General features: G+C 37.7%; 1 protein-coding gene across 1 annotated transcript; it reads left to right on the forward strand.

The window, feature by feature from the left end:
- Positions 1 to 786: 786 nt before the first annotated feature.
- Positions 787 to 8,331, forward strand: fbxo9 (F-box protein 9). The gene is made up of 13 exons (XM_040138410.1): positions 787 to 975; positions 2,539 to 2,610; positions 3,016 to 3,147; positions 3,262 to 3,319; positions 3,661 to 3,760; positions 4,986 to 5,116; positions 5,232 to 5,346; positions 5,564 to 5,682; positions 6,377 to 6,467; positions 6,931 to 7,026; positions 7,145 to 7,238; positions 7,656 to 7,810; positions 7,903 to 8,331. Exons 1-13 carry the CDS (start codon positions 973 to 975, stop codon positions 8,009 to 8,011), a joined length of 1,275 nt encoding a protein of 424 aa, XP_039994344.1. The 5' UTR covers positions 787 to 972; the 3' UTR covers positions 8,012 to 8,331.
- The last annotated feature ends 1,442 nt before the right edge of the window (positions 8,332 to 9,773 follow it).

The raw sequence follows: 9,773 nt of genomic DNA on the forward strand, positions 1-9,773 counted from the left end.
TCTGGGTCTTTGATAAACACTTGACGGTACAAGCCTGTGTGCATAAAAACGTCAAGTCAGAAATGAACTACAACTCCCATGGTGGATTTCAGCGAGGCCACTAATGGAAGCTGAGGAGAATGGAAAACTGACAACCAAATCTGCAGATTAAAGCAACTCGCTTTTAACCCTTTCTTCTCCATGGCAACGAAGGCCGAGACTCACGGGTACCGTCGTAGCGGGACCCGTCGACTACGGGCCAACACTGTGAACCGAACACGATCTCCCGGAAACCGAGCTGAAATAATTACCACTGGTGGCCATAACATGAACCTGTAGGATTGTTGAATTATCCAGGAGAATCCCGTGTTCCCAGGTTAAGTAACGATTAAGGATATTGCTTAAAGAAAAAATTGAAATGGGAATACAGAATGCTTCCAGATTTATTTTTTTTCATTTAATTATACAGCTAATTATTTATCCATGTATCCATTTTAGCTTTTAGCTATGTATATATGATTTTATCTATAATTAGAATATGTATTGATTTATTTGTTTCGCAGTTTATTTAAGTATTAATTAATTAATTGATGGATGGAGAAGTCTTTTTTTTTGTTCTCCATACATACTCAACCTGCGCATTGATTTAATTGTGGCCAAACACCTCTCATTCCTTAAGGAAGTGACCATTCTTTTTCAAATGTCCATTCTCCTAAATACGTGATAATACAGTGAAACTGAAAGTTGCTTTAGCCAACAGATTAAATTACTCCAGCGCAGGTAGCAGGGCGCTGCTCCGCTCCCCGTCCCGTCTCTGTGCAACTTCACCACGTCCCGACTTCCTGTGAAGCTCCGGGCTACTCAGCGAAATGGCTGCGTTCCTGCGAGCTCGTAAATATGTCCGTTGTGTTGTCCGTTTCTCCGACCGTGAACTGTAAGCGCTAGTGTTTACCGCTTGTGGAGATAGAAAGAAGACCTGCCGACCGAGCTGTCATGGTGGGTCACCGTGCGTTTACCTGTTATTCACGGAGAAACGAGTTAGCCGACTAGCTAGCTAACTTAGCTAGCTAATTTAGCTAACTTCACCTGCCTGTCTCTACCTGTAGTTCACGGTGCTCGACGTGTCTCTTCAAGGTTAACTAGCAGCTAGTTACAAAACAATAACGTGTGTCTGGGATCAGAATTTATTGGCAAATCCCTTAAATTAAAGACATACTGGCATGAGTTTGTCGCAGATTAATACTTGATTTAACTGAGGTAACGTTAGCATTACCTAGTGTTTAGCTACACACGGTTGTATTCGTCTACTGTTACCAGTGCAGCGAGTTTGTATTTCGTTGATTAAGTTTTCGAGTTTATTGAAAACTCAGCTTAACTTTGATAAGATGAGTATAATGGAAGAAGTAATCTGATCCTTTATTTTAATAAAAACTATTGATATAACACTTTAAAAATACTCCAAAACAAGTAGAAGTCTTGCATTGATAATTTCACCCAAGTATGTAAGTATAATCAGGGAAATATACGTAAAGTATTGAAAGTAAAAGTACTCAGTGAAGAAAAATGGCCCCTGTGAGTGTTTTACAACTATATTTTGTGTTATTGAATTATTATTAATGAGACATTAATGTGTAAACAGCTTTTTATAGTGCACGTATGGTTGAAGTGGTGTAATTTTCAACTATTATTTAAGGCATCAATAAATGATGGGATAATTTCATAACCGTATAATCTGATGATTACTTTCTTGATTGATCTTGAAAGTAGTGAGAAGTGCACATCACTACTACCCAGAGCCCAAAGTGACACCTTAAGAATTCTTGTTTTGTAATTGTAATTTTTTAAAATAATTACTAGGAAAATGCAGTCAGCTAATCGATTACTCAACTGATCCTTTCAGCTCTGTTTGTATATACAGTGCATTGAGGTATTTTCATATTTAACAACAAATCCTATTTTCTAAGATCTTCATATGTTTTGTATGTAAAATCTTAATCTGTAAAGTATCTTGAAGCTACAGTTGTCAAATAAATGTAGTGTTATAAAAAGTACAATATTTCCTTCGGAAATGTTGTGGAGTATAAGTATAAAGTAACATGAAAAGAAAATACTTAAGTAAAGTACCTTACCTCAAATTTGTACTTAAATTAATTACATGAGTAAATGTACTTAGTTACGTTCCACGTGTTTTTGCCAGAAGTGATGGCGGTAAAGCAAAATCGGAAAGAATCTAGTGCTTTCTATCAATCCCATCCACATCACAGGGTGTAAACTGAAATGTAAAGCATCACAAGGCTCTGCAAAAGGCAACAAAAACAATGTGTAATACAGGTAATAGAAAAAAGTTTGAAAACAAAAACTAAATTTGCCAAATAACACAACAAAACACAAAATATGCTCCTCTACTGTATAATATAGGCTGAATTACCTGGGAAAGCTCATCTGCAAAAAAACACAGTGCATCCCAAAGCTTAACAAATCCACAAGTACACTAGTAAGAGGTTGCGAGGACAGCTACTTTGATGAATTTAAGTAATACTTCACTTCTTCCTTGTACAGGCTGAAGAAAATGCAGATATTGGAGGTACGATAGAGGATGAAGATGAAGGGTCAGATGACCCAAACCTTCAGGTATGAAATCATGATTAATATTTTCTTTTCTAATTTCTAAATTATTAACCGTGTTAATGGCAAGTGCACCTATGTATCAGTCCTTCAGGATACAGGAACAATATTTCTTTGCTCTGTTATGCTGCTGTTATTTGATTCTGTTATTGTTCTTTATTTATTGCTCTACAAAACTTTTAATAGGGTGTTGCGTTAAAAGAGTATGTATGCTCAATCAACCTACCCTTATACATTTTTAAATTAAAAGGTTTTAAAAGGTTTATATAAATAATGTGCTCATGAGAAGAAGTTTTACATGGTTCCAATTCAGACACAGTTCTTGATAAAAACCTGTTGTTATAGTAAGACTGAGAACAATAAAGCTGAAGAATTTTTTGGCACTTAGCAACTTTTTTATTTGAATTGCAGCTGGAGCTCACTGCGTTCAGAGCTCAGTGGATGTCTGAACTCAAACCGACCTCTGGAGCAAGTGGAATAAGTGACCGACTGCTGCGAGCTAAAGGTCTGAAGAGGACGCAAGACATTGCTCGGGAGGAGAAAGTAAGTTGTGAAATGACTTCTTCAGGCTGTGGTTCACCACTTCATGTCTTGTAGAGTGCTGTCACAGAAATTTACAGCGCTGTTGAATGACTGACATGAGTCATCTTGCCTCAGGCCACAGAGCTGTTCTTGAGAGCTGTTCAGGAAGAGCAGAATGGAGCTGTCTATGAGGGTACGTTTGTTGAATATATATATATGGTGATCAAAATCACCAGAGAGAGGATAGAATGTTAGCTTAACCTAAAAAAAAAAAATGAAGCTTGTGGAAAATGCCACATTATATCAGATATTTAAATAACAGGCATTTCTAACCATCAGTCATTATCTTGGATGAAACATGAATTTTATCAACAATTCAGAGGTCATAGCCATTGACAGTAATTTAGCTTGTTTGATATCCAACCACATAGTTTTGTAAATTCTGTATGAGAAACCAAAACAGGGGAATGCATTTCCTGAGCACTTTAATTCCATTTTCTCCTTTATGCATAATTTCATCATCTTTACTCGCAGCTATCAAGTTCTATCGCATGGCTATGCAGCTCGTGCCTGACATTGAGTTTAAAATCAACTACAGCCGTCCTCCTGATGCAGACCGAGTTGGAGGAAACTAGTAAGTTGCTTTTTATTTGTGGATATCCTCTTTGGATTAACTGTATCTAAGTCTGCAATGTTTCAACATGCAGTGAAAGGTCTGTATTTCTTTAAAATTATGATCTCTTAAACACAAATTTCAATGTTTTTTTTTTTTTTTATTGCATAAAAAAAATGAGTATCATGAATTAGTGTGCTTTCCAGACACTAAATAGTGCTTGTTGTAACTTTGCTTTTAAATTAAAGAATCAACATGGCAGACATCCCCTTAGGAATTACTGTATGGTTGAATCCAAATATCCACCCTCCGGACTTGAGGAGTGAGCCCTTGCGGACTTTAGTCATACGTACCGTGATGTGTTCACCATCGCGTCAAGTCTGCGAAGGCGGGAGACTGCAACGCTTTATAAGCTGCTGATAGACAGGCCTATTGGCTACATGCATTAAAATACAGAAATGTTTGTAAGTATGGACACTGCGAGGCTTTTATAGGCTACCATCACTTAAGAACTACTATAATAAAAAGCATTTTGATTACCTTTATAGCCTATACACGATTCAAGTAATGTTCTAATAAAGTAATGGTTTGACACAATCATAATAAGTACTTTTTGTTTTTTTTAGTCGGGAGTTGGAAACACTGTCACAACAGTATTGCAATGAATTATGGGTAATTAAATCATTGAAGTCTGGTGAAGTCTGTACCCAAGTGGACTCTCTAGAAGTCTGCCGAAAGTCCGCTTGAGGCACCTCGTGGACCGGTTGAATCATGGGTTTGGACAGCCCTCAGCACTTGCAGACTTGCCGGGAGTGCGCCTGCAAAGTCTGCGAGTCTGCATGTGCTGTGAAGTCTGGACATTTGGATTCAGCCAAAATCTTTGCTACCTCATGAAAATGTCCATGCAGCATCTTCTGTCTCTGTACTAATCTAGGTAAAATATCTTTGCCAGCTAAATTTATGGTTGAGAGGACTATAATTATCTGCCATGTTAATTAAAGGGTTGATGTATGAAAAGGAGAAATCTTTTAGTTTAAATTAATAGAGAAACAGATTTTCACCCTTTGATACCAAAGCTGATTGATTACACCCAGGTTGGATAACATGTGATGACCCATTCACAGCAAACACCAGTTTTTCCAAGGTTCTTGCCTACGTCTGAAAAGTGAATATAGTGTGCGACTTGTATGAGAGAAAGGGATATTTTTAGTTTTTAAACTGAAAATACCATGTTGCACTTTTGTAGCATGGAGGACCGTGATGTTGATGGTGAAATTGAGGATCTACTTGCCTACTTTGAGCAGCAGCTCACTCTGGAAGGCTCCTTTCCAAAGATCTGCACTCCTGAGTTGGAAATGACTCAGGTTCACATTTCAGGTAAAAATCAAAAATCAGTCATTCTGTTAGATTATAAATACTTCTAAAGTCATTACTGACTTATTTTCATTATAACAGACTTTCCTTTTTTTTCCCCTGTTTTATCTGACTGCAGCCTTGCCGCGGGAAATCCTAATGTACATATTTCGTTGGGTTGTGTCAAGTGATGTGGACATGCGAGCCCTGGAGCAGCTCTCTTTGGTCAGCCGGGGGTTTTACATTTGTGCAAGGTCAGCTCTGCTGTCATAACGGATCAGAAAATCGACAGCTTGTTTGTCAACAGCTTGCTTTTTTCAGGGTTTGCCTTTAAAAATTGTTGACTTGGGATTGGGCAGATAGGGATCTCACGTTGTTGCTGCACAATAGATTAAGTAATCAAAAGCCAGTTTTAAGTGGCTTTATGTTTACTCAATCTTATTTTTTTAGTCACTTTTAATTTCTCTCCAGGGACCCTGAGATTTGGCGTTCAGCCTGTTTACGAGTATGGGGACGGAACTGCACCAAACTTGTACCCTTCAAATCCTGGAGGGAGATGTTCCTGCGAAGGCCACGTGTCCGTTTTGATGGTAATGAAGCATATTATCAATTACAAATCTAGTATGATCTATCATACTTTATGAGACAATTACTGAAATCTTGTATTTCCCCATGCATATCAGTCCATCAAAGGTTGCATCATTAATTCAGGTGCAAAACATTTTGAGTGCTCTCAAGAGATACCTACCTGCTCTTAAGATATAGTGCACTGTGGCCCCCTGCAGTGGCATGAGGCACTGGAGCATTTCAATTAATCACTGCAGAAATCTGAAAATGCTCCAGCTCGTGTAATGTGATACCACTAGCTTACGCTTGGTTTCAGTACATGAAATCACAAAATGTGGAAATTGCTGCTTCCAGTGTGCTGGCTCTAATGTGAGCAGACTTTATTTGCACTATATTAACCAACACAACCGTGGTAAATGCACTGGTTTGGGGATTCTGGTTTTTAAAATGTCTTCGATACAAGTTTTAAGATAATTGTTATATTCACAAAACACCAGCTCTAAAGCCAAATGTCTGAAATTGCCAGTTCCAAAACGGGCTATATATTGCCAGTAAAAATAATATTGGACTGATCTTGATGTTGCTTCTAAAAGTTAATAATGGCCAATGCTGCTGACAGTTTACTGATGAATCAGTTTTTCAGATTATTTCTATACTGCACATTCAATGAAGAAGATTAACTTGATGTTGAACTTTCCATTCATATTATTTTCACAGGTGTCTATATCAGCAAGACATCGTACATTCGTCAAGGAGAGGAATCGCTGGATGGATTTTACAGGGCTTGGCACCACGTTGAGTACTACAGGTAGATGTTTGACTTTAATCACGATCTTTTAAATGTCAGTTGTACAAATTTGTATGAAAGTCCTGAGAGGCAAGTGGAAAAAAAACTATTTTGTCAGGACTTTTCTGTTTCTAGCAGGTCATGGTGATTAAAGGTGTCAGGTATAGGACTTTGACCCAGGACACTGGGGTTCGAATCGTGTTTTATTTTTTTGACTTAATTAACTTATTATTTTCAGTTTTTCCTTTTTATTTTTATTTTATAGCTTTTTCTGGCTTTCTATCAGATATAAACTAAAAATAGGAACATGAATGCTTTTAGTACTGTTTAGACTGGGATAGTGGTGCACTTCAGCCTCTTGTGGCTGAAATGAATATTACAAAAACAAACACTTGAAAAAATCCTGACAAAACATTTTGTTTTTTCTTTAGCCTCTCAGGACTTCTGTAAATATCACGACTAAGTGTTGACATTTTTATCACAGGTACCTCCGGTTCTTCCCTGATGGCCAAGTCATCATGCTGACCACCCCTGAGGACCCTCTGTCTGTTGTTCCTCGCTTGCGTACTAGGAACACAAGGTCCACCTTCTCTGTTTTCTGCACACTCAGCTAGAATGGACGTTGCAACATCAAAAATAATTTCCTGTGTTGAGTGCCAGCACACTACACAATTTGTGAATTTTGTTTCATTTCATAGAATGGATTCGGTTCTGTTCGGTCATTTCCGTCTGTCACAGGAGACAGACAATCAAACCAAAGTTTTTGTTGTCGTCTGCAAGAAAAAAGAGGAGGTGAGAATACGTTTGGGGCACTGTGGGGTGAGGAAAGAGTAAGGGGCCATTGCACATAAAGGGACATTTTAACAATTCTAGAAGACATTTTTTTTCAACTGCAGCTTGTGTAAATCAAATACAAAATAATTACTTAATTATGGAAACCTATTTCCCCCAGGAAAAGGAAAAATTTTTTCATAATTTCAAAAATTTCAATAGTCATTTCTATTCGAGATATTAAGGAAAGAAACAATTCGTGTACTTATTACAGCATTGTATTAAAATTTAGCTATGACTTGTTTCACGATTCCATAACTAGTAATACTGAGTAACACATGAATGCTTGCCTGAATTCAGATTTTTCAAGAATCTTCCTAATAAAATGTTATTAGTCAGGTAACGGCTCAGGTTATGAATGGTATTATTTTTTAACAGAAAGCGGCCGAGTTTCAAAGGAATCGGTTCTGCAGGCGGAACCCAGCTCCAGAGGCTGAACACAGCTTCCACGTGGGACTACATCTGTCCTCTGGGGGGCGTCAGAGTTTCAGTAAGCTGGTGTGGATCCACCACTCCTGCCACATCACCTACAAGTAAGACACGTTAGTACCGCTAGGAGTAGAAAAGACAAATTATTCCCTTTTTTTTTTTTTTTTTCCAGAATTGACATTAATTATGTTTTTAGGCTGACTGGGGAAACAGTTGTCACGGCGTTTGACCTGGACAGGATGTACACACCTTTCTTCTTTGCACGTGTGAAGAGTTACACTGCTTTCTCCGAGCAGCCGCTTTAAGCAGAACGGAGACCTGCACGTGATCCCACGAAGGCCACAGCAAAAGTTCAGACAACATTTTTAACAGAATGCATACTCTTCAGCCTGTTTAATTTGTGCCACAACTGGATTATGGTGTTACTATACAAACCCTCATGTTTCCCACACTCAAGCATGTTACGTTTCAGGTTTACGTAATTGAATACCACTTATTTTCTGATTTCAGAAATTATGGTAATGTGCTGAGAGCTAAAATAATTAGCAACCTTTCCTACCTTTTCCAAGCAATGAATGTTCACACTTTTTTTGTTTCATGGTGCACTTTCTCCCTCAAATAAACAGTGGTTAACAGAATATGCTCTTACAATTTGATTTATTTCAAACCAAATGACTTAGATGGACAAATATTACATAGAAAGACACTGGGTGAATGTTAGCAGGTGTTGTTAAAACAAAAACAAAATATCAGCCTCAGGGTAGTGGTGTGTAACCAGGCAGGTTATTTTTACTAGATTTCTCCAAAAACTCTTCAGTATTTAATGTTCACTGATGGCTCTGGAAAAAATGATACATCTCTGTATAATTGTAGACATCCTATTACTCAACCTCAGTGAAAAGACATTGCAGATGTGATTTCAGAATTGTACATTGTTTGTCTTGCTGAGGACACAGGGGTATAATCCACGTATTACATTTTCTCGGAACCAAGCACGGACAGATCAAACAGGATTTGCAGAGAAAAAAATAATAAATGAAAGTTGTATTGGATTAGGCTAAAATGATTTGTTGCCTGGTGACTTTAGTTTATCTTTCAAAAATATTCTAAAGAAACTATAGTCTGTTGCAAATCCTAAATTAAAATGGTAAGTAAATCCTCAAGTAAGTTGTTTCTAAACAGCTGTTGCTGCTTTTGGTTGTAGATAAGGAACCAAACGTGGGGCAAGACCAGACAATAAAAATAAAGAGCTTAGAGGGAAAAATGATAAAGAACAATTATAATTTTAGATGCTCTTGTTTATAGCCTCTAATCTGAGATAAAGTTTGAGTGGATTTTCACACGATTCCTCTGTTTTGCTGCTGTCATACTCATGTTCTTAGTTTCCCTAATGCTTTTGAATTATCATCTGTCACAGAGCTAAAACACCCCAAAATAAATTTAATGAAATGCAATTAATTCACTAATGTCCTGTACATTTAAATAGGGGAGCTTAGAAGAAAATCGTCATCCACTCTGAGTGCTGCAGTCATTTTAAAATACCGTAATTCATGATTCATCAGATGCATGGAGATCTGCTGTTAGCATGATTGCTTATGGTATGAATAAAATCACTCGAGATGATGACGCACATTCGTTCAAATCAGGTTAAGGTTTTCTTTATCACGAGGGGTCATGATGCTTTCTAGCAACAGCAGCACTGTGATGAAGCCATAGTTTATTTTTTGAGTTTACACTGAATAATATTACGGTGCAATCTGTGGGAGGATAGTAATGAAATGAAGTGAGGTTCTATAATAAAGCTTGCTGAAAATCACACCCAAGAGCAGTAAATAGCTTATTCACTTCCTCATGAGCAGTCTGTCAAGAAAAGCTAATAAGTGTGCTTCCCAAAATTGCAAAAACTACTCCTTTAACTGAACTGTGAGCTGTTCCATTCCACACACAGTTTTCCCTATTAGCAGTTTCGTCCTTGCTTTATAGTTGAAGCCTGACAAATGCAATAGTTGCTGCTACAGTCTCTAAGCGGTTGTGTGCGGGATGTGAGAGAGACAGTTAGACCGCCTG

The sequence above is a fragment of the Xiphias gladius genome, chromosome 11 (assembly GCF_016859285.1).
Source record: "Xiphias gladius isolate SHS-SW01 ecotype Sanya breed wild chromosome 11, ASM1685928v1, whole genome shotgun sequence".
NCBI classification, from domain to species: domain Eukaryota; kingdom Metazoa; phylum Chordata; class Actinopteri; order Istiophoriformes; family Xiphiidae; genus Xiphias; species Xiphias gladius.

Bases quoted from the DNA above. Each gene is read 5' to 3' on its own strand.
- fbxo9 (XM_040138410.1), top strand. The intron at 5,683-6,376 runs GTAATGAAGCAT...TTATTTTCACAG, and splicing joins GCCACGTGTCCGTTTTGATG to GTGTCTATATCAGCAAGACA. The intron at 7,239-7,655 runs GTGAGAATACGT...ATTTTTTAACAG, and splicing joins TCTGCAAGAAAAAAGAGGAG to AAAGCGGCCGAGTTTCAAAG.